Here is a 21,647-nt window from a genome sequence, read left to right as displayed (position 1 = left end):
GTGGGCGGGAGGGGGGCGGCGAAGAAAGGTAGGCATCTCGTTCTGCGCAGGCGCGAGCAAGCGACCAGGTGGGGGCGCGCGAGAGCGAAAGGGAGTGTGGAAGCCCTGATGCGCTGGCGAGCGCGAGCTGGGTCGCCAGCCTTGACGCCTGCGCCGTGGCCCTCGGGGCCCCGCGCACGGCGGGCGGGTGCCCGGTGCGCCTGCGCAGTAGGCGGCGGCGGCAGGGGGAGGTGGAGGCCGTGGAGCGGCAGCGGCAGCAGCGGGTCCCGGGACTGAGGCAGCAGCGGGGGCGGCGGCAGGCGGAAGCTGAGGTGACGAAGGCAGCGGCGGCGGCGGCCGTTTCCCTCACGGTGGCGGAGACCAAGGCGGCGGCGGCGGACGGGGAGCGGCCCGGCCCCGGCCCCCTGCTCGTTGGCTGTGGCAGGGCCGCCGTGGGGCCGGCCCGGCTCCCGCCCCCCGCGGCTCCCCCTCCGGCTCCTCCCCCGGGGAGACGCCGGGGGCCTGGCCCGGCCCGGACTCAGACCGCCGCTGCAGCCGCCGCCGGGGCAGTCGGAGGCGGCGGCGGCGGCGCCGCCGCCATGGGCGGCCTGGCCTCCGGGGGGGACGTGGAGCCGGGACTGCCCGTCGAGGTGCGCGGCTCCAACGGGGCCTTCTACAAGGTGAGGCGGCGCGCCGGCCGGGGACACCCGTGTGCGGCCCCTGGCTCCAGTCGGGGAGGGGGGCCGTGGGGCGGGATCGCGCTTCTGGAGCCCAGTCCTGGCGCCCCGAGCCCCAGACCCCGCTCCCGCCCGCAGTCCTCCTGGGGAGACCTCTGCAAGTGAACCCCCTTCCTCGTATTTCCGGCCCCTCTGCCGGTTACACCTGCTCTGCACCCCGTCTCGGAGAGAACGAACGTCGGGGCATTATTGTGCTCGGATCAGCGTCCGCATCCCCCCCCGCCGACCCCCCCACTCGGGAGACCCCATTTTCCCAGCTTCTCGTGGACTTTTCTTGTTTCCCCGGTGGAAGACAGACCTTAGATCTTAATCACGCCCCCCCACCCCCGCGGTCCAAGCACATGGAGAATTCTCTTTATTCTTCCCTATTGCCCCCTTGGGAAGGCCGTCCCATATTAGATCTTTTCATCTCGCTCTGCCTCTGCCTCTGCCTCTCAGCTCTGGAAGACTCACCCCACTTCCATGCTACATCTCTACTCTTAACCCAAGGAGAAACGGTCAAAATCCATTTATGACATTTGCTATCTTTGACCTCAGCAACTCTGGGTTGCAAGCCGTCAAGTTGCCTCCTAGCCGTAAGGTGGCATCTTTTCCCAAGTCTCTCACCTCACCTCTTTATCCCGCGGCCAGCTGGCCTGCGGTTCTCCCGGGGCGACCTCAGCTGTCTTTAGATCCTCCCTGTAGCTTCTTCCCTGGAGCAGGGTAAGCCCCACATTTGTAATCTCTGATCGGGGGATCACAGGCGGCGGTCCTGTGAAGGATTTCCGCTTCTCCAGTTCTTCTGGCCAACTCGCTTCGTTCGGGAGTGATAACCTTTCTCCGCAGGAAGGGATCTGTCTTCAAAGGGTCCCTGATCGCTGCCTCCGCTCTTCCCTTGCCCAGGATTTGGTCCCTTAGAAGTCCTGCTACTCCTGCCTCCTGTATTCCTAAGTCCTTTTCCAGGACGTTGTCTCCCATTTGGGTGAAGCCAGACGGGGTGATCCCCCTCTTGCCTCTCAGGGATTCTTCTTTGTGTAGCTGTCATTATTTTTGAACCTCTTTGGACTTTAGGCCTGGCATCGTGGCAGAGACTTCTCTGATTCTTGTCTTCTCATTTTACCCTGAGGAGCCGGAGCAGGGGTATCTCGTTATCCCAAGGGAGAAGAGCCCCCTTTCTTCCACTTCGTTTCGGGCCTTTTCTCCTGTTAAAGACTCTCCACCTTCATGCCCTTGGCGGTGACTTTCTCCAGCTCTTTCCCCATGAAGTCCTGTTGCTGGAAGGGTCTCGTCTTCTTGCAGTGGAAGGCTTCTGCGGGTCAGAAGAGGGTAGTGATTTTTCACCCACCCTAAATGCCTCCAGTTAGGCCCGGCTTACCTCACCAGATTTCTTTCCCTTCAGCGCCTGTGGCAACCGTTATCTCTCTATCTCGACTTATCCTGTCAACCTAAGTCTTCGGGTTTTTACCTAAAACTTGTGTACCCTCCAGGAACCGCCTTGCTCCCTGTCTGGAGGAAGCTCCTGGCCACTCTTTTCTACATACTTTTCTAACTCAGAAGACTTTTTTTCTTCTAGCTCCCTCCTTAGCGTTTCTGTTTTCTTTGGCAAAAGTCTCTAATTCCTTTCTGATTCGGATAGAGCACGTTTGTCTCTTGTATCCTTTTCCTTCAGACTTGGCGTTGCCTTTGTTGAAATGCCCTTCCTCGTAGGATTTGAGACCTATTTCCCCCAGTATCTTCGCCTTCATCTGGGTGTGCCCCACCCCTCAATTCTGGGTTCTTAAATTGAGTTGGAGATGGAGATACGAGATTGGCTTTTGTTCTAGGAAGCGTAGGCACTAGCAGAGCTGGGAAAGATTGGTATCCACTTCAGATTACCTGGGGTGGATGGGAAGGGAGATGTTTCCCTTTCCATGTGTGTGTGTCTGACAGAAAATCTCTCTGAATCTTTCCCTTTTCCCCTGTGGGCTCTGGCAGGGATAAACTTGGGTGATTTAGGGACAGGATGCTTTGAATCAGAAAGCAGAGTTCGGAGTCGAGCGGAAAGCCAGGTGATGCGGATTCTGTGTTGTGGGCACGTTAGCACTTCTGCCTCATGGCTCAGTTAAAAACAACAATAAATCCCTAAATTTCGACTAATCTTTCTTCAACTCTCAGTGCCATATAGATAGGTAGCCATTCTGACCTTGCTACTGATTTAATATTCATGACTCAGCAAACTTTGGTGTGGGTCGAGAAGTATTTACGTTGCTTCTAGAACTATACATTTTGGAAGGCCCCTTCTCCTGTCTCAGAATTGGGTCGTGTTGTGCCTCCTCTTCCATGACAGCCCTGCGCACGGCAGGTCTGGCATCTCCATTATCCGGTGGCTGTCCCACCAGCGCTTCCTTTTCTGCCGGTATACTGTGTTACTCTCCAAGTTGTAGTCTCCCAAGTGTCTGGTCACCTTTCAGGGCGCAGTCATCCGGCTTCGTAGACCTTGACTGATACACATTCCCGTTCCTGTCTTAAGGAGTATAACATCCTCATTTTCGATCTCTGGTTTTTACCCAGATCCGTCCAGCTTTTCTTCTGGAACTCCCTACTTTTGAGAGCCCAGGACTAGAAGATAGGGCAGAGGTGGGGACAAATTTCTTACGTGGGTATCTGGAAATCTCGGGCCACTCTCTCTTTCTGATCCTAGGCCCTATAAGCCAAAGCCAGGATATGCCGCAGCCACCGAATTGAGTCGTTCTCTGGATCTCGGTGGCTTTCTAGAGACTGACTCACCTGCCCCTGGCCTCACCTGCCTGTCCCCTTGTTGAGTGTGGACTCACGTTCTACCCCTGGTGTCTTTGGAGGGAAAACACGGGTGATGTGGGTGAGGTTAAGGAGCGGAGACTAGATGGGAATACGACGTTGAGGAGAAAGCTTGTTCTGGAGAACATGTGAAGGGAAAAGACCTGAGAAGTCTAAGAGTGTGTGGCTTTTGGTTGAACTGCTGAGTAATGGGAGGGAAGACTCTATTCCGAGCTCTGCATTTCTGCCTTGGGGATGGATCATGGGAGCTGAAAACAAAAACAAAAACGGGGTGTTATTGCTCGCTCCGCCCGAGGGCCAACCCTGGCATGTTGGGGGAGAGCTGGATCAGAGCCTGGGGCACATCCTCTGTGAGGGGCGGGTCCAGGGACGGGAATCTCTTCGCCAAGGAACAGACAAGATTTTCTTCTATCTCTTCCACTCCTTTTATCTCATCCCTGAAACGTTTTGAGAATAGCTAACTCAGACTCTTTTTCTACTTTGGAGATTGACATTTGGGGGAAAGAATTGGATAGAGTCAGCGGAAGAGGCTGGTTGAGATGTTTCTGGAAGTCCAGACAGACCCTCAAAAAGGGAGTAATGAGGAAAGGGATGCCATGTTCAAGGTTACAGGAAGAAGGAGGAAGATGCCGAAGAAGGAGCTAAGAGAAGAACCTAAAAGAGAAGAAGGACTCGGGCAACTAGTGAGGGATAAAAGTGCTTTGGGAGACTTGTGTGTGGAGTAGTAGGCACGGCCGGGGTGCAGGGAACTGAGAGCGGAGAAAACCTGGGGAGTGGCAGAGGAAGGGGAAGCATTGGCTGAGGAGGAGGCCAGGCACCTTGGGCCACAGTAAAGGTCTGCATAGCAAGGGACCAGAACGAGATCTGATCCCGAAAGAAAAGAAGGATCGCCCGTTGGTATCAAGAGTAAAATTTGGGTTTAGATTTTCCCACTGCAAGGAAACAGCGGTGTAGTAAACCCACCTTTGACCAGTTGGTTGGGATGAGAATGATGCAGGCCTGCGTTTTCTGTGTTTCTTCTCCCAAGCTCAGCTGTTGTGCCTAGCGGCTGAGCTCAGGAAGAGTTCTTGTGTGTTAGCCTTTTGAAACACCAATTTTTTTCATTTTATTTTTTAAGATTTTATTTATTTATTTGACAGAGATCACAAGTAGGCAGAGAGGCAGGCAGAGAGAGAGGGGGAAGCAGGCTTCCCGCTGAGCAGAGAACCCGATGTGGGGCTCGATCCCAGGACCCTGGGATCATGACCTGAGCTGAAGGCAGACGCTTTAACCCGCTGAGCCACCCAGGCGCCCCACCAATTTTTTTCATTTTAAAGATTTATTTATTTGATAGGGCTGAGAGAGAGAGAGTCCCTCCCGAGCAGACTCCCCTCGGAGCCTGGAGCCCAGCACTCGGCTCCACACAACCCTGAGATCATGACCGAAGCCAAAATCAAGAGTCAGACTTTCAGCCCATGGAGTCACCCAGGCGCCCTAACCCCTCGTTTTTTGTTAACAGCTTTGAGATAGAAACAATGAAGAAGAGTGTTCAGAGTATGATTTGTTACGTTTTTGACACAGATCCCTGTCTACATATCTCTGTAGCTGTGTCATACCATCATCACAGTCAAGATAGTTCCGTCACTCCCAAAAGTCCTGTCAGCCGCCGATCTGCTTTTTGTCAGTAATACAATAATTTGTGCTTCCCGGGTTTTGACAGAAGTGAAAAGGCAATTCGGTAGAGTCAGGGTAGTCTTTTGAACAAGTGGTGCTCAGGCTGGCTATCCGCGGGTAAAAAAATGAGCTCTGATCGTTTCTTGCACCACGTACAAAATTTAAATCAAAGCGGATCGTAGACCTAAATGTAAAATAAAAACTATGAAACTTGTAGAGGAAGAAATAGGAGAGAGCTTTGTGGGGTTGGATTAGGCAAAGATTTCTTACCTAGGATGCCAAAAGCTCAGTTGTAAAAGAACAAATTGATAACTTGGACTTTCAGAATTAGCAATCCCTAAATTTGAGTGTGTGAGGATTAGAGAAGGTAGAAAAATTAGGAGCACAGCTGAGCCCATAACTTTGGCTTCTTCAATGAGGACATAGTAAGAGCCGGACCGGCTATGCAGGCATCCTTGTTCCTTTCTCATGTCCTCTGAATTGGGGGTTCTTTTATCTTTTTCAGATTCATAATAGTGTGTCCTAGTCTAGCATTAAGAACTCTCACATCTACCAAGTCCTGACTTTCCCTTCTGTAAATCGTGGTTATCGCTTTGAATGTCATCAGTGCTCTGAGTACTTCTGTAGGACCCACGAAGGCCCAGGTTTGCTGAGGCCTCTTGCTGCCACTGGGGAGCTAGACCCTGGTCTCTCTCCGCGGATCCTGCTGTCCTCTAGGTGTCCCAGGACGGCCTCGCACTCTCATGGGATATTCTTAGCCTTGCTGAGTGTGGCTGGCATTTTAATTGAACTCTGGCAAGTTGTTCAGCACACCAGCAGGCAGAAAGATAGGGAGGCCCCTGTGGGAGCCATAGTAGACCCGTCCGTTTCCAGGCTGTTCTCGGGCACGTGGTGTTTCCCCCTTCTGTTGAATTTGTGTCATCTTCCTCTGGATTTTGCCACTTCTCATGTCATGTCAGTATCGTTCCTTTGTCTCTGCCTCCGTGTCCATTCTTACTCTTTAGCCAGTATGGGTTTTTCTGGCATTGTCTTCAGATTGCTTGTGTCCCTGTCTAAAACTCAAGGTAATAGTCTCTGTCTCTGTGCCCTTGATGGTGTTAAATTGTCATTGTCTGTCTGTCTTTGTTTTTCACTTTGTTCTACAATCTGTCCTAGGGCTTTGTGAAGGACGTCCATGAAGACTCTGTCACCATCTACTTTGAAAACAAGTAAGACCTTGGGAATAGAGAATCCAGCATACTAGTTCCTAGAAGGAGAGTGGAGAAGAGGGGGCGGCTGAGTCCTATGAGGCATGTAATAGGTGGGGGAGAGCCAGGGCTTTGGGTGGCCAACTCACGTGGATCCCAGGAGAGGAGCGAGCCGAAATTTGGTGAGGGTGGGGGATGTTTGACTACTATTTAGTTAGATTCTAGGGAAAGAAAAGACACCACTCTGGGGCAGGGCCTGGAATGTAGCCTCTAAAAACCAGGGCGGGTGGGAATTGCCCAGCAGAGGCAGTAACCCTTCCTGAAGACATGGACAACCACAGTAGCCTGAGTAGCTTTCGTGTCACTGTTTCCCCTGCAGCTGGCAGAGTGAGAGACAGATTCCATTCGGGGATGTCCGGCTACCACCTCCAGCCGACTATAATAAAGAGATCACAGAAGGGGATGAAGTGGAGGTAAGGGCCGCGGGTTCCACCCTTTATTTTTTTTTTTTTTTCATTTTTACTTATTTTTTAAAGGTTTTATTTATTTGAGAGAGAGAATGAGAGGGAGGGGGGAGGCTCAGAAGGAGAAGCCGACTCTCGCTGAGCAGAGATCCCGATGCTGTCGCTTCGGGGACTCCAGGGTCATGACCTGAGCCAAAGGCAGTTGCTCAACCAACAGAGCCACCCAGGGCTCCCTGTGCTTTGCCCTTTAGAAATGTCACTTTTCCCAGGATTCTGCATCTCTCTCGCCCTGATACTAGTGTCCTAGGCTCCCTGCTGGTTGGTTTATTCTCCTTCCTTCCCGTGCTAAGCTGCTGCGCCTGGCCTGGTAGGCTTGCAGGAGAAGTACCCCGCTTCCCCGTCGGTCACTGTGGTGGTTGAACTGTTGGGAGCTTCCCCATTTCAGGGCAGTCACTTTCCCTCAGTCTCCGGTGACCGCACCCTCTGCCTTTCAGTCAGCTCTTTTCTCAAGTTTCCCGTTGTTTCTGTGTAATGGGTCTCCCAAGTGTCCGAACGCCTGTCTTATTCCGATGTTCTGATATGGCACCCAACGTCTCTTCTCTTTCTGCTGTCAGGTGTATTCTCGAGCCAACGAGCAAGAACCGTGCGGCTGGTGGCTGGCCCGGGTGCGAATGATGAAGGGCGATGTGAGTGATGGGACGCGCGTGTCGTTGTCACCGGAAGGCGGGAGGCCGACGCTCAGGTCATCCACACTTGTTTCTTCCATTCTTTCTTTCTGCCAGTTCTATGTCATCGAATACGCTGCCTGCGATGCCACTTACAATGAGATTGTCACCCTGGAACGGCTTCGGCCAGTGAATCCCAATCCTCTCGCAACCAAAGGCAGCTTCTTCAAGGTCACCATGGCTGTGCCCGAGGATCTCAGAGAGGCGTGAGTTAGGGATGTCGGGGCGGGGCCCCTTGGCGGTCTGCCCATCTGCCCTTCTCCCGGGCCCCACTCCTAGTGTCCGTCTTCCCTCCTGTTCCCTTGGGCCTCCAAAGCCCTGCTGGCTCCCAGCTTTCTTCATCCCTGTTCTCTCACTGCGATCCTTCTTGTTCTCTCTTTTCCTTGTCCCTGTCTCTCCTGTGAACCTCTCCCCGCACTCCGCACTGTGCCTCTGAGCACCCTTCTTTCTCCGCAGCTGCTCCAACGAAAACGTCCACAAAGAGTTCAAGAAAGCGTTGGGAGCCAACTGCATCTTTCTCAACATCACGAATAGTGAGCTCTTCATCCTGGTGAGTTGCCTGGTGCCTGACTTGCACGTAAACCCCTTCAGTGCTTTTTTCCTTCTCCCCTTTGAACTCCTTTGTAGAACGGAAGGAGCTCAGGTGTGCTTCTGTTTGTCAAAGAAGTCTTCTACGGCTTCTGACCCTGCGGGCCCGGGTCGCACCCTGACTGGCCTTTGTTCGTTTCTTAGTCTGGCCACCGTAGCACAGTCTGGGCCGGGCCTTGCGTGTGTATTTGGACTCTCAGGAGATACACTGTACAGTTCTCCCCTCTAAAATCCCTTCCCTTAGGTGCCCAGATAGTGGGGCCTTGTGAGACTGAAGACGATTTTCCTCTTTTTTCATTTTGTTTCTTAACCCCTGTCCTCTCCCAGAGACTCAGGCGTCCTGATTCCCAGCTCCCACCCTTCCCTGGTGTGTGTTCCAAGTCCGTTTTTGTTTTATTTATTTATTTATTTATTTATTTATTTATTTTTAAAATATTTTATTTATTTATTTGACAGACAGAGATTACAAGTAGGCAGAGAGGCAGTCAGAGAGAGGAGGAAGCAGGCTCCCTGCTGAGCAGAGAGCCCGATGTGGGGCTTGATCCCAGGACCCTGGGATCATGACCTGAGCTGAAGGCAGAGGCTTTAACCCACTGAGCCACCCAGGCGCCCCTCCAAGTCCGTTTGAATGACTTTTCCATTGGTTTCTCCCCAGTCGACCACAGAAGCGCCTGTGAAGCGGGCGTCCCTGCTGGGGGACATGCATTTCCGGAGCCTGCGCACCAAGCTGCTGCTCATGTCGCGCAACGAAGAAGCCACCAAGCATCTGGAGGTGAGCCTGGGCCGCACTGCTGCTGCTGAACGGTGCTGTTGTCACCCCTGCCCATCCCACTCTGCCACCCCGGCTCTTGTGTCCCCAGAACAAAAAGACGAAGGTCTTTCTGGGCCATTAAAGCTGGGTCTGCTGTTTGATCCCAGACTCCTCCAGATGCCAGGCTCCGTCAGGTTCTAGTAGTAGTACGGTTGTTTTCAGACTCTGTTCTTAACCACGGCGCCCTTTGATCAAGGGAAAGTCTACTTGAAAGCGTGGTGGCTAAAACAGGTCCACCAGGGCCGCTCTCTAGAAGTAGAAGATGAGGGGGTGGTCCTGACCGGTGGTGGCCTCCCCCAGGTCACCCCCCGCAGGTTACCTCCCTCAGTCATCCCCCGCCCCAGGTCACCTCCTCCATGTCATCTCCCCAGATCACCACCCCCCCAGGTCATCTCCCCCAAATTACCCCTCCGCACGTCACCTCTGAATCAAACCGCTTTGGCGGCGTATATTTAAGAACTGTTTATATGCTGGAAAGACCACTGGACATGAAATCCCAAATCTTGCTTTGGCAGATCATTTGATTCCACTCAGCTTTATCTCTGTGACAATGAGGTAGTTAGACCAGAACATTTCTCCAAGGCCTTTCTGAGTTCTGATACCTTAGGAAGGTCAGATCCCCTTTCCCTAGGTGCCGTACTGTCCCATGCTAGTAGGGTGCGTGTGCGTCATCCATATCTGTTCATTCAGAGACCTGATCTGCGGGGGGGAAGGGGGGTGGGCTTTTCTCTGAGTCTGTGGAGATGGTGGACCATGGCAATCTTTCCTTCTCCAGGACACTACTTCTCAGGACATTGGCAGTTAAAAATTCACCCTTACCCCAAGATGGTACACAGTATGTCTGCTTTGGTTCCCTGGTGATCAAAATAGACTTCAGATCGCCTGGGACCTGGTTGTATTCCACAGCGCCTCGCTGTGGAAATGAAGCAGCGGCGTGCCATTGCGTGGCTCCTTTCATGCTTTTCTCAGCCCCTTGCTTCCTGCTTACTCTTTTGGGAGTTGATACGAGTTTGGTTCAAGTAATCCTGGTTCTTTACTCTTGCATTTACTTTGTGAAAGGGCATTTCACATCTTACTTAATTCTAATTGATTACAACCTTATTTAATCTCCTGAGAGTCTGGGGTGTGTGGTCAGTTAGGCGTAACCGTGTAGCAGAGGACAGAATAGAAACCCTGAGAGTGTGCTGTGTTCTGGATCCCATAACCAGGTTGGGTTAGAGCCACATCCAGAACATCGGCCCAAACTCCGCCCTTACGTACCTCTTCTCCCCGCCAAGCCATGGGTGTTGGGCAGGTAGGGGTGGAATGAACGGTTCCGGAGTCCTCCACACTGGTCCTGGTGGTCAGTGGATCTGGGATGGTTCTGGCTCAGTTCCACACATTTTTCTCTCCTTGAGGTCCTGCAGAGGGTCGGGTGCCCGGGCCAGGTGTCTGGGAATCCGCCACAGGGAACCCTGCCGTGCCTTTTCCTTTCAGACAAGTAAGCAGTTGGCGGCCGCCTTCCAGGAGGAGTTCACCGTGCGAGAGGACCTGATGGGACTGGCCATCGGGACTCACGGTGCCAACATCCAGCAGGCCCGAAAAGTACCTGGGGTGACCGCCATCGAGCTGGGCGAAGAGACCTGCACTTTCCGCATCTATGGGGAGGTCAGCGAAAGATAGCCGTGGTTGTGGGCCCTTGGGATGTTACAGAGGGGCAAGCGCTCAGTGGAGACAATGTCCATGTCCCGGGGACCTCCCTGACTTTGGTGGCAGCACACTTTCCCAAAGGCAGAGAGCGGCAGGAAGGTCAGGGGCTGAGTAACAGCCCCTGTCTCCTCCCCTCGTAGACTCCCGAGGCGTGCCGACAGGCCCGGAGCTACCTGGAGTTTTCAGAGGACTCTGTGCAAGTGCCCAGGAACCTTGTTGGTGAGTCGTGGGTGTGTACACCCAGGAGAGAGCACGGCAGGACCAGTGTGGTGGGCTCGGCGCCCCCCGGGGGCCTTCCAGTCTCACGAGGATGGAGCAGACAGTCTGTCAGAAGAGTGACAAAAATGGAAGAACAGATTTCTGGGGATTGTAGTATTTTGTCTTGAGAACTCAGCAGAAGCCTAGAAGGAGAACAATTAAACAGAATCCGGGTGTAGGAGCTGGAAGACTGTTTATCTTATTTATTTTTACTTTTTTTTTTTTTTTTTGGTTGTTGTTTAGTTTCTTTCTTTTTCTTTTTCTTTTTTTTTTTTTAAGATTTTATTTATTTGTTTGACAGACAGGTCATAAGCAGGCAGAGAGGCAGGCAGAGAGAGGAGGAAGCAGGCTCCCTGCTGAGCAGAGAGCCCCATGGAGGGCTCGATCCAGAACCCTGGGATCATGACCTGAGCTGAAGGCAGAGGCTTTAACCAACTGAGCCACCCAGGCGCCCCTGTTTTTACTCTTTTTTTCTTAAAAAAAAAAAAAAAAAAGACCAAAAACCTAATTCCTCCTTTACCCACTCAGGCAAAGTGATTGGAAAGAACGGGAAAGTGATCCAGGAGATTGTGGATAAATCTGGTGTGGTGAGGGTTCGAGTAGAAGGTGACAATGACAAGAAGAATCCCAGGGAGGAGGTACGAGGCACCGCCTCTGAGGACTGCTTCCCGAAGTAGATGGCAGCGTCCTCTGGTTCTCCTCTTCGGGCTCCCGGGGTGTGGGGGATGGGAGGCACAGAGCCCAAAATGATGCCCCTGAGGGAGTTTCTGTAGGAGACGGGGTAGGGTTGGTACTGGGCGGGACTGTCCTGCTGACCCTGCACCCTCTCTCCTCTGCAGGGGATGGTTCCCTTCATATTCGTGGGCACCCGGGAGAGCATCAGCAACGCCCAGGCCCTGCTAGAGTACCATCTCTCCTACCTGCAGGTACCCAGGGGGCCGGGGGCCGGGGGTGGGGAGGAGGGTCTGGGTGCAGCGAGGAGGCCGAGGCCGCTGGTGGGCAGGGTTAGGACGGTGGTGCCCCGCTTGCCTCTGAGGACAGCGGAAACCTCGGAGCAGGGATTTGGGGCTGTGGGGTTGGGTCCCGTAATGTTCCTTGTTCAGCCCACGTCTTTGTCACGTTCCTAAGAGTTTAGGTCGCTGGGGGCGGTCAGGGTGAATCAGGCGTGAGGGAGGCTGTCCGCGGGTCTAGTCACTCCTCTGGTCCCTCTCTCCATCCTTGCCCGCCCAGGAGGTGGAGCAGCTTCGCCTGGAGAGGCTCCAGATCGATGAGCAGCTCAGGCAGATAGGACTGGGCTTCCGCCCTCCCGGGAGCGGGCGGGGTGGCGGCGGCAGTGACAAGGCCGGGTACACCACCGACGAGAGCTCTTCCTCCTCCCTCCACGCTACCCGGACCTATGGGGGCAGCTACGGGGGCCGAGGCCGGGGCCGGAGGACGGGTGGTCCTGCCTATGGTAAGAGGCTGCGGGCCTTGCAGGGGGGATGGGGGGGCGTTACAGGCCTGGTGGAATCTCGAGGACAGGGTGACAAGACACGTTGAAGGTGGGAGTGGCTGCGGGATGGATCCTGAGCAGGGGCGAGGGTCCCCGACTGAAGCCCACTGTGTCCTTCAGGCCCCAGCTCGGAACCATCCACAGCTTCTGAGACTGAATCGGAGAAGAGGGAGGAGCCCAGCCGAGCTGGGCCAGGTGACCGGGACCCCCCAACCCGGGGAGAAGAAAGCCGGAGGCGGCCGATCGGGGGCCGGGGTAGGGGACCCCCAGCTGCCCCCCGGCCTGCCACAAGATACAACACTTCGTCTATCAGTTCAGGTGCCAGCGTGGGACAGCTGGGGGTGCGGGTGCGGGCCAGGAGGAGGGACGGCGGACGCCCCATAACCACCGTCTCATCTTCCTCCGACCAGTGCTGAAAGATCCCGACAGTAATCCCTACAGCCTATTGGACACCTCTGAACCAGAGCCCCCAGTTGACTCAGAGCCTGGGGAACCCCCCCCAGCCAGTGCCAGGCGCCGCCGCTCCCGCCGCCGCCGTACCGATGAGGACCGGACTGTCATGGATGGAGGTCTGGAATCCGACGGGCCCAGCATGACGGAAAATGGCCTGGGTAAGGGCTGTGCCTGGGTCTAGAGAGGTCGAGCCCGGCAGGAATTGAGGTATGGGAGATGAGATGCACCTCTTGGGTTTTCTCTGCCCCACAGAAGATGACTCGAGACCCCAGCGTCGGAACCGGAGCCGCCGCCGCCGTAACCGTGGGAACCGGACTGATGGTTCCATCAGTGGGGACCGTCAGCCAGGTCAGCGAACGCCGGGTGCCCGTGTCCTTACCCAGGGCAGAGGGAACGGGGTGCTTTCTGCCAGGGCTTAGGGCTTAGCGGGCGTCTAAGAGCTGGAAACCCGCTTCCTTCTGAAACCTGGGTCCTTTGCCTTCCGCAGTGACCGTGGCTGACTACATCTCCCGAGCAGAGTCTCAGAGCCGCCAGCGCCCCCCCCTGGAACGCAGCAAGCCCTCAGAGGACTCTATTTCGGGACAGAAGGTAGGCAGGCAGGGTGCCCGTACCCGCTGCGCTTTCCTCCTGGGGCAGGCGCGCAGGGTACTCGTGGAGGAGCCCATGTCTGATGGCGTTTAGGCCGCCTGTGGAATAGGGAAGATGTGGTAGGACAGAGGGAGGTTTGGCTCTGACTTCCTGAGTTCCTCTGAGAGTCGCTAGAGTCCCGGAACCAGCCCCCGGGGCGCCAGGAGCACTAGGATGGGGGGGCACCGCCTGGATTTCTACTGACCGGCTTCCCGCTTCCTCTCCTTTTTTCTTTCCCACTTCCCCTCAGGGCGACTCTGTCAGCAAGCTTCCTAAGGGCCCCTCAGAGAATGGGGAGCTCTCTGCGCCCCTGGAGTTGGGTAGTTTGGTGAACGGGGTTTCATAAAACCTCTGGCCCGCATCCCTCCCTTCTCCGTCTCGCTTGCTGCCCCACACCGTGGCCCTCACAGGCCCGACCGACCTGCGCTGGAGCTGCTCTATCTAGGGGGGAGGGGGGTGGCACAGCAGCTTGGGTCCCCCTCAACCTCCAGGAGCTAGTGGAGGGGTGTGTAACAGGGTCATACCCCCTCCCTCTTGTCCGCCCTACCCCCAGGGTGAGGGGAGCCTCTCCTTCCCCATCAGACTGGATGTGCCTTTATCCTCTAACGCCCCGATCTCTCTGAACACCCCCGTCCTCCGCCTGCTGGTGCGGGGTGCTCCTCGACCCACCCAGATTCGACAGTTCAGGGGGGCTCCCCTGCTATCCCTCCTCCCATCCTGTACCCCCCATCTCTGGGGCCTCATCACTGTGGAAGACGGGGATAGTAAGGGTATGAGTGGGTGGGAGGCATGGGGAAGGTTTTGGAGTAGAACCAGGGGTGTGTATGAAGGGGGGTGACAAGGTCCCCCAGGGGAGGGGGGACCAACCTTGTCTGGTGGATGAGAAGGCGTATTTATTTTTCACTGTACAGTATTTAAAAAGAGAATAAAAAAATCCAAATGGCTCTGTGGTTCCTTGTACCTTCCTGTCCCCAGCTGGGTCTGTTAGTTTCTCTCCAATGGACCTGCCCGGGCCTCGTTTCCTCTATCCCCACCTGCTTTGCTTTTTCTTCTGGGAATTCCTGGCATTCCTGTCTCCCAGGCCCAGGTCCCTTTCTAGTCTGGAGCCCAATGGCTTGTGGCCTGTTGTGGTGCTTCTCCCCTCCCCCGGGTGTGCTGGTAGAGGGAGCGGGCCGCTCCTCTCCCCTGAGTCACGGCAGGCTAGGTAGGGCTGCTGCGGGGTGCTCAAGCAGGAGCTGGAGCCTGTTCCCAGAAGGGCTGAGAGCCAAGGCCAGGCTGCCTAATCCGATTACCGAGGCCTGGGGCAGAGTGGGGAGCCTGGCTCCCTCGAGACCCTCTGAGGCTCAGGGGCCGGCCCTCCGCTCTGGGTCCAGGCTTTGGGTCTAGGCTCATTCTCAGGGATCCACACCAATGACCCCTTGCTCCGGGGGGTGGTGGTGGGGGGTTGTCCGGGGGCCTGGGGCTCCCTGTCCTCAGACTCACGTTTGCAGAGGGCACCCCGAGGGAAGAAACCGAGGCTTGGGGTTTAGCGTTGGGATGGCTTAAGTCTGCTCACCTGGACCCCAGGTTGAGTCACCACCTGAGCACCTGCTGGGATGACTCAGGAAACCGAACCGGCCTACCTCCAGACAGTGTGGGCCCAGGGGCAGGTCAGGGCTTTAAGGAGCAATAGGCACAAGAAAAGGGTTTGGGGTAGGGGGTGAGGTGTTCCCAACTTCCTCCTCGCTCAATTGGGACCCTGAGGGCTTTTGATTCCCCTGTGCCCCATCCCATTGTGCGGAGAAATTGACTTTAAATTGCCCGAGCTGCAGCAGGGAGGGGAAGGCGTGCAGCGCTCCTGGGGCTGGATGGCTTGACATCTGGGTCTTGGGTGGGGAGGGGGCGTGGTGCCCCGAGGGGAGTGTTGGGGGCTGGGAAGAACAGGACACCTGGGTTTGCCCGAGGGAGGGGGACGTTGGCGCCCTTAAGGAGGCGCGGTCTGCGGGGAGGGAGTGGGGAGGAGTCTGGTTAAAAGCCGTTCCCGGGTCTGGCCCACCCGCCAGCCACAGACGTAGAGGGCAGGTGAGAGTGGCGGTGGCGTCCGGGCCCGGGACTGCTCGGGACGCTCGGAGGCCGGGCGCGCCGCGGCGGCAGGCGGGCTGGGGCGGACGCCTCGCGGCGTCGGGAGCGGAGCGCGCAGCCTGCTCCTTGCGGGGTGCCCGGCGGCGGGTCGAGCGCCGGCTTTCCCAGGTGCACCTCATTGGTTGGGAGCAGGGGCTCCATTATCAGGACTCTGAACTTGGGGACGACGCTACTTTTTAGGGAGACGAGTTCCTCTGGAACGACTCGAGACTAGGAAGACACTTGCATTTTAAGGACCCCGGGTTTGGGTACCGACGTTGCGCTTCGGAAGGGAGGGCGCGCGGGACGCCCTCTCGAGGCTTCCCTCCTCACCCCGCCCCACGCCCCCATGGCGCTTCCCGGCCCTCCCCACGACCAGGTCTGGAGCCTGCAGCCTCCTGCCCCCGCGGCTCCTGCCAACTCGCCCTCGGGCTGCCAGGAGCGGGAGGGCGCCGGGAGCCCAGGAGTCTCCGGGGGGCTCCCCCTGGAGAAGGTGAAGCGGCCCATGAACGCGTTCATGGTGTGGAGCTCCGCGCAGCGCCGCCAGATGGCGCAGCAGAACCCGAAGATGCACAACTCGGAGATCTCCAAGCGCCTGGGCGCGCAGTGGAAGCTGCTGGGCGAGGACGAGAAGCGGCCCTTCGTGGAAGAGGCCAAGCGGCTGCGCGCCCGGCACCTGCGCGACTACCCCGACTACAAGTACCGGCCTCGGCGCAAGGCCAAGAGCTCCGGCGCCGGGGCGCCCCACTTCGGCGCGGGGAGCGGCAGCGTGGCTGCTGGCGGGCCGGTTTGGGGCCCCGGGTTCGCGACCACCCAGGGGAGCAGAGGCTTTGGGTACCAGCCGCCCAACTACTCCACAGCCTACCTGCCCGGCGGATACGGGTGAGCACGTGGGAGCGGGCTGAGGAAGGGCAGGGGCCATTCAGGGGGCGGGGGAAGCCAGCTGGGAGGATGCCCCAGTGCCGCTCTGGTCTGGGAGCGCTGTGGTGGCCCTGGGTTTCCATCCCGGCCCCGCAGTGCCGGCCCCCAGGATGTGATCCTGTTTCTAGTTACCTGAATTTCCCGTTTCCTCCCTGCTTCTGGCCCTCCTGTGACCCGGCTTCCTCTCCCTGCCCGCGGGGCAAGGAGAGGCCAGGCCCAGCTCTGCCCCTTCTTGGCCTCCCGCCCCAAAAGAGGAAAACAGGCGCAGCACGCAAGCTGGCCCTCCAGAGCGTGCCCCGACAGGGCCGCGCCACTGTTCTCAAGCTGTCCCAGGGTCTGCTCCAGATGGCCCCATCCAGTGGGGCCCGGACAGCCGGGGCCTTATACCTATGTTGGTCAGAACTGGTCCAGCCCCCCAACCTCTGAGTGGGGGGCCCTGCCGGCCCCTCCCAGCTTGGAACAGGCTCTAACCCCGGTGTCTCTCTCTCCGCAGCTCTTCCCACTGTAAACCAGAGACGACCTCACCGTGCTCCCTCCCTCAGAGTAACCCCCGGCTCCAGGGAGAGCTGCTCCCCCACTACAACCCCTACCTACCCCCAGGCTCTCCCACTCCGTACAACCCTCCCCTGTCGGGGTCCCCCCTGCCCCTGACCCACCTCTAACCCTGGTGGACACGGACCTCCCAGGAAGGGCCCCTTCCTCCCCCTCCTCCTCTGTCTTCACCCAGAACCTCCCACCCCCACCCCAAGCTGCAAACCCTCCTTTAGAACTCTGTTGGACCCCAGTTCAGAGGAGGCCTGTGCTGTGGTCCCCATCTGCGCTGCCACCTCCCCCCCATAACACACTTTTTTTGTAGGATGAACACAGTTTTTACAATTAAACCATGTCTCGGCGTCTTTATTGCCCCGTGTCTGTTCCCCCCTCACTGCAGCAGGAACCAGCAGTCTCCGCTCCCTTCCGCCTGGACCTGCCAGAGCAGGAACTGTCTCACCCCACCCTGCGGCCCTGCCTGAGTCACTCTCCATCCCCCCCCCCCCGCCCCACCCCCAGCCAGCACTGGGGTCCTGGAGGCCGTCCCAACCAGGTTCGGGGAGGGAGGCAGCAGCCCCAGGCCCCCAGATGCCATCCATCGGCAGACTCTGCTCTCCAGGGCCACTGGGGGAGCGCAGGGCCGACTTCGGCCCCAGAGATACCTAAATACCTGGGGGTTGCTGCTGGAGAAGTGTGCGAAGGATTAAATGAGTTAATAGTACATGCGCGGCGCCGTGCAAAGTGTCAGCCTGAAAATCCCGACGCCCATCCCTTCAAAGGATACACATTCCCACCAAAACCCTGGCTCAAGGCTGTCACAGCCGCAGAGGAATGAAGAATGAGAAGAGGTCCCACAAGCAGGCTGGTCCGGATGGGAACAACCCCGAGGCTGGGGGGACAACTGGAAGAGACCTGGAACACGCTCCAGGAACCAGCTCCGCCCTACTGCTCTTTCTTCCCGTGGCCGGCCTTTGCGTTCCAGTAGAAGAGGAGCTGGCCGGCGATGAGGCCGTTGCAGAGAGAAGAGACCACGAAGGTGCCCGCCATGAGAGGGTCTCCCGTCTCCTGCGCAACACCGACGGGGACCCAGAAAGTGTTCAGGGAAGGAGCCGCTTCAAGCCCGCTGCTACGCAAGGGCAGGGCTCTAGTGCCCCCTGGAGGGCAGAAGAAGCGCTCACCTGAATAGAGGTGAAGATTCTGGCCAAGGACCCTGCAAACAGCAGAAAGACGGTGATGGCTGAGAGCTGGCCCGTGTGTCCGTTCCGGTAGTTGGTGGCAGCCTGGAGCAGCTGGGGGAGACGGTGAATGGTGACATCTGAATTCTCCCCATGTCCGTCACAGAGCTGCCGGCCCCTCCTGGTCCACCTGCACCCCCACACGTGGGGCTCCCGCCCTGCACCCTTCCTTTCCTCCCAGTCCTCACCCTCCCCACGACCACCGCAGGCATGTTGGAGGCCTGGAGCAGGGTGATGAGGGCCAGGGGCGTCAGCGGGGACAGCAGCAGCAGCAGTACCAGGGCGTAACTTGCTAGGAAGGTGACACCTGGGGGTCAGGGAGGTAAGGAGTCCCACTGAGCCTCTCCAGTACTTGGGCTTCCCCAGGCCGGAGTGCCCCACAGGGCCCGCTAGAGCCACAGCCTGCTCTCGGCTGAACCCCCAGCACCTTGCACGGTCTGTCCTCTGTAGTGCAGGACCAGGAAGCAGATGGTGATAGTCTGGAACATCAGGAACAGGGCTTCTCCCCAAGAGCTGCAGAGTCAAGAGTTGGGAGGAAGAAAGGCGGGCCTGGAAAGAGGCGGGGAGAGCCTCCATGGCCCCTCCACCTGGGGCCGCAGTTCACTGATGACTCCCCGTCCCTCAGCCCCTGCCTGACAGACTCCGTCTAGGTCCTGGCCATCCATGGCGTGCTCTCTTCTCGTCTTGACCACCGAAGACGGCCAGATTTCCAGGAGGGCTGAAGCTTTGCCACCCTTTTACCTGCCTTGCCCTACCCCCGCCCCAGACGTGTGGACATTCACCCTTGGGGACCAAGGCTGGACTCCCTCACCTGAATGGGAAGTTGTTGGTGATGCTGTAGACCATGGTCCCTGTCAGTGCCACTAGTTCTAGCGTTACTGACTGAAGGCTCAACCCTTCGGCACTCTTGGCTCTCAGGATTTTAAACACCTGCGGCAGTTTTACTAGAGACAGGAAGAGAAGGCCAAGGATGAGGGGTGTGCATCCCTCGGGAGCATACCACCCCAGCCAGGCAGCAGGCTGGGAAGCCTGAACCTCCACTTCCGGTTAAGGGACCCACCCAGTTTCTGGCATCTCAGCCCTCCGCCCGACAGCAGGGAAAGAAGATCAGGTACAAGGTACGTACCCAGCAGTGACCCAGCCACAATGCCCAGACCCAGGCCTTTGCTGAGCAGGATCTTGAGGCAGGGGACTGAGAAGAGAAAAAAAAGAGTAAACAGAAGGAACGCCTCTCGAACCCTGCCCAGGGCCCAGGGCTAAAGGCTGTTCACAATGCAGCGGGCTCCTTAAGACCTGGACAGAGCCGCACAGGGAAGCCTGGGGCTGTCTGGTGGCGGGTGCAAAAGGCCTGGGCCTTCCTGCTCCAAATCCTATCACTGTCAGCTGACTTTCCAAAACAGGCTTGACCCTGCGGATTACAGCTAAACTGCTTGGTGTGGGGGCGCCTGGGTGGCTCAGTGGGTTAAGCATTTGCCTTTGGCTCAGGTCGGGGTCCTGGGATCCAGCCCCACGTTGGTCTCCCTGCTTTTCCCTTTTCCTCTCCCTGCGGCTTCCCCTGCTTGTATATGCACGCGCTCTCCGTCAAATAAAAAATGTGGGAGAAAAAAACTTCTTGGTGTGACTTCCAAGAGTCTCTGTCGCTTCCCTGTGCAAAGCTGAGCAATGCCCAGGAGTCCACAGATCCTTCATTCGCCTCATCTGGGCAACTCAGGCGATCCACTCCAGCTGTCTCCCGACCCACTCATTCCTGAGCCCTTGTCCCTGGTCCCCTGTTCAGGGACCTCACGTTACCCTTCAGGTAGGCCCTGGCCCACACCTTCTGTAGCCCAAGGAGCTCGATCCAGTCGGGTCCCGGGAGCACACAGTGGGGGACCAGGAAGGGACAAGGGCAGGATGGGCCGGTCTCCCACGGGAACTGACGTCTGCAGTGGGCTTCGTGGGGGCCTGCCTCGCAGACAAGGCACTGCGGGATTACCCCAGGCTCAGCCCATGAGCAAACGTGGAGGGTTAGAGGCGCCCCTGGAAGTGCCCCTGGAGCCCAGACTCAGAGGCCTTGAAGCAAGCGCCACCTGCTCAAGGTCTACTCCTCCTTTTTCATCTTTTTAAAGATTTTATTTGTTTGACAGATAAAGCAGGAGCAGGGGGAACGGCAGACGGAGAGAGAGGAGCAGGCTCCCCGGCGCGGGGATCCATCCCAGGACCCCGGGATCCTATCGAACTACTGGAAACCGGAACGACATATAGTCAGGCTGTGACTCTGCTTCGCGCTCCTCGAGTCTTCCCAACTCTCAAGCTCATAAAGAAGTATTTCCGCCGCCGCCGCCCGCCGACCCCTCCCGGCCGCGGCCCGCCCATACAAGGGGAGCCCCAGTCTATGGAGGCCGAGACACTTCCGCCCCCTCCGCAGGGACTTCCGCCCGGCTCAGCCCGGCAGGGGAGGCCGCCGCTTGGGCCGCAGTCCCGCGCCACTGATGGCCGAGGGCGCTCGAGCAGAGCTTTGATAGGAGGCCGAATAAAGCTCACCGTGAAGCAAGTCCCAGTGGACGAAAATTTGGTCGTAGCATTTCTCAGGTAAGAGAAGCGGTACCAGCGCCCGTTTAAGCGGGCCGTCTGCTTCGGCCGCCATGTTGCAAAACTAGCTTCCGCCCGTCTCCGAGCCGCCATTGACCGACCCTGCGCATGCGCGTTCTGGGCTTCCGCCCTCCCTGGTCCCCGCTCTTTCTTTCCCCGCCCCCCCCGCCCCCTCCACCTTCAGCAGCGTGAAATAGGTTTCACAGAGAGACCACGTTTCGGTCGCACCCTCCCTGTTCGAATTTCACGGTGGCCTCGGGCTGTGCGCCTGCGCAATTCCACCTATCGCGCCTTTGTTTACGCTTCCATCGGAGGTAACACGGAGCCTCTTGCCTTGCTCCGCGCCTGCTGTGCGGCGCCATCTTGTCCGCCCCCGGTCGACTCCACGTTGTTCGAAGTTGAGAGTGAAGGCACTTGAGTCTCCCGAAGGGCGTTGGGTGGGGGCGCCGTGGTTCCCTGTCTCCTGTTGTTTCGGCGTCTCCAGAGCGAGGGGCGCCGGCGGGAGCAGGACAGCCTGCGGCAGGCAGCCCCCCGGAGGCGCCAAGCTGCACGCAGGCCCTTGTTCCACCTCCCCCGGCTCGCCCTGGGCCTTGGCGGTTGGGTGCGCCCGTAGCTGCTGGGCCGGGACGGTGAGAAGGCAGCAGGGGAAGAAGGCGAGCCCCGGGACCCGAGGGTTCCCTCCCACCCCACCGACCCCTGCGCCCTCTGCGGCCGCGTGCCGAGCGAGCGCACCAGCGAGGCCCCGGACCCAGCAGCGCCCCTTGGGAAAGGCCAGCGTGGACGACCCCCCAGCACCGCGGAGCGATGTCCTCCGCCCCCCGCACTGGGACTCGGGCTCCCAGCCATACTGG

General features: G+C 57.8%; 3 protein-coding genes across 4 annotated transcripts; 2 read left to right on the top strand and 1 right to left on the bottom strand.

The window, feature by feature from the left end:
• The first annotated feature begins 129 nt into the window (after positions 1–129).
• Positions 130–14,382, top strand: FXR2 (FMR1 autosomal homolog 2). The gene is made up of 17 exons (XM_032322643.1): positions 130–659; positions 6,300–6,352; positions 6,711–6,804; positions 7,410–7,481; positions 7,578–7,726; positions 7,977–8,070; positions 8,764–8,880; positions 10,396–10,566; positions 10,749–10,827; positions 11,395–11,504; positions 11,706–11,792; positions 12,097–12,319; positions 12,479–12,676; positions 12,769–12,969; positions 13,064–13,159; positions 13,299–13,399; positions 13,689–14,382. The coding sequence occupies exons 1-17, from the start codon at positions 579–581 to the stop codon at positions 13,782–13,784; spliced, it is 2,022 nt and encodes a 673-aa protein (XP_032178534.1). The 5' UTR covers positions 130–578; the 3' UTR covers positions 13,785–14,382.
• Positions 14,383–14,486: 104 nt separating this feature from the next.
• Positions 14,487–17,273, top strand: SOX15 (SRY-box transcription factor 15). The gene is made up of 2 exons (XM_032322656.1): positions 14,487–16,420; positions 16,953–17,273. The coding sequence occupies exons 1-2, from the start codon at positions 15,888–15,890 to the stop codon at positions 17,119–17,121; spliced, it is 702 nt and encodes a 233-aa protein (XP_032178547.1). The 5' UTR covers positions 14,487–15,887; the 3' UTR covers positions 17,122–17,273.
• Positions 17,274–17,333: 60 nt separating this feature from the next.
• On the bottom strand, positions 17,334–20,916 carry MPDU1 (mannose-P-dolichol utilization defect 1). Of its 2 annotated transcripts, XM_032322650.1 has the most exons (7): positions 20,749–20,914; positions 19,352–19,417; positions 19,037–19,169; positions 18,653–18,738; positions 18,414–18,532; positions 18,169–18,279; positions 17,818–18,055 (listed from the first exon to the last, which is right to left on the bottom strand). In XM_032322650.1, the coding sequence occupies exons 1-7, from the start codon at positions 20,849–20,851 to the stop codon at positions 17,933–17,935; spliced, it is 741 nt and encodes a 246-aa protein (XP_032178541.1). In that variant the 5' UTR covers positions 20,852–20,914; the 3' UTR covers positions 17,818–17,932. The 2 variants fall into 2 exon arrangements, with proteins under 2 accessions (XP_032178539.1, XP_032178541.1); XM_032322648.1 differs by lacking the exon at positions 18,414–18,532 and having other exon boundaries at positions 17,334–18,055; positions 20,749–20,916.
• Between the last annotated feature and the right edge of the window lie 731 nt (positions 20,917–21,647).

The sequence above is a fragment of the Mustela erminea genome, chromosome 18 (assembly GCF_009829155.1).
Source record: "Mustela erminea isolate mMusErm1 chromosome 18, mMusErm1.Pri, whole genome shotgun sequence".
Lineage (NCBI taxonomy): Eukaryota > Metazoa > Chordata > Mammalia > Carnivora > Mustelidae > Mustela > Mustela erminea.
The sequence above is the reverse complement of the archived record's forward strand: the minus strand, read 5'-3'. Positions and strand labels throughout refer to the sequence as shown.

Bases quoted from the DNA above. Each gene is read 5' to 3' on its own strand.
- FXR2 (XM_032322643.1), top strand. From the start codon at position 579: ATGGGCGGCCTGGCCTCCGGGGGGGACGTGGAGCCGGGACTGCCCGTC. The intron at 6,805-7,409 runs GTAAGGGCCGCG...TTCTGCTGTCAG, and splicing joins CAGAAGGGGATGAAGTGGAG to GTGTATTCTCGAGCCAACGA. The intron at 7,727-7,976 runs GTGAGTTAGGGA...CTTTCTCCGCAG, and splicing joins CCCGAGGATCTCAGAGAGGC to CTGCTCCAACGAAAACGTCC.
- SOX15 (XM_032322656.1), top strand. From the start codon at position 15,888: ATGGCGCTTCCCGGCCCTCCCCACGACCAGGTCTGGAGCCTGCAGCCT. The intron at 16,421-16,952 runs GTGAGCACGTGG...CTCTCTCCGCAG, and splicing joins TACCTGCCCGGCGGATACGG to CTCTTCCCACTGTAAACCAG.
- MPDU1 (XM_032322648.1), bottom strand. From the start codon at position 20,851: ATGGCGGCCGAAGCAGACGGCCCGCTTAAACGGGCGCTGGTACCGCTT. The intron at 18,739-19,036 runs GTGAGGGAGTCC...TTGACTCTGCAG, and splicing joins ACCAACAACTTCCCATTCAG to CTCTTGGGGAGAAGCCCTGT. The intron at 18,056-18,168 runs GTGAGCGCTTCT...GGTGTTGCGCAG, and splicing joins GAATCTTCACCTCTATTCAG to GAGACGGGAGACCCTCTCAT.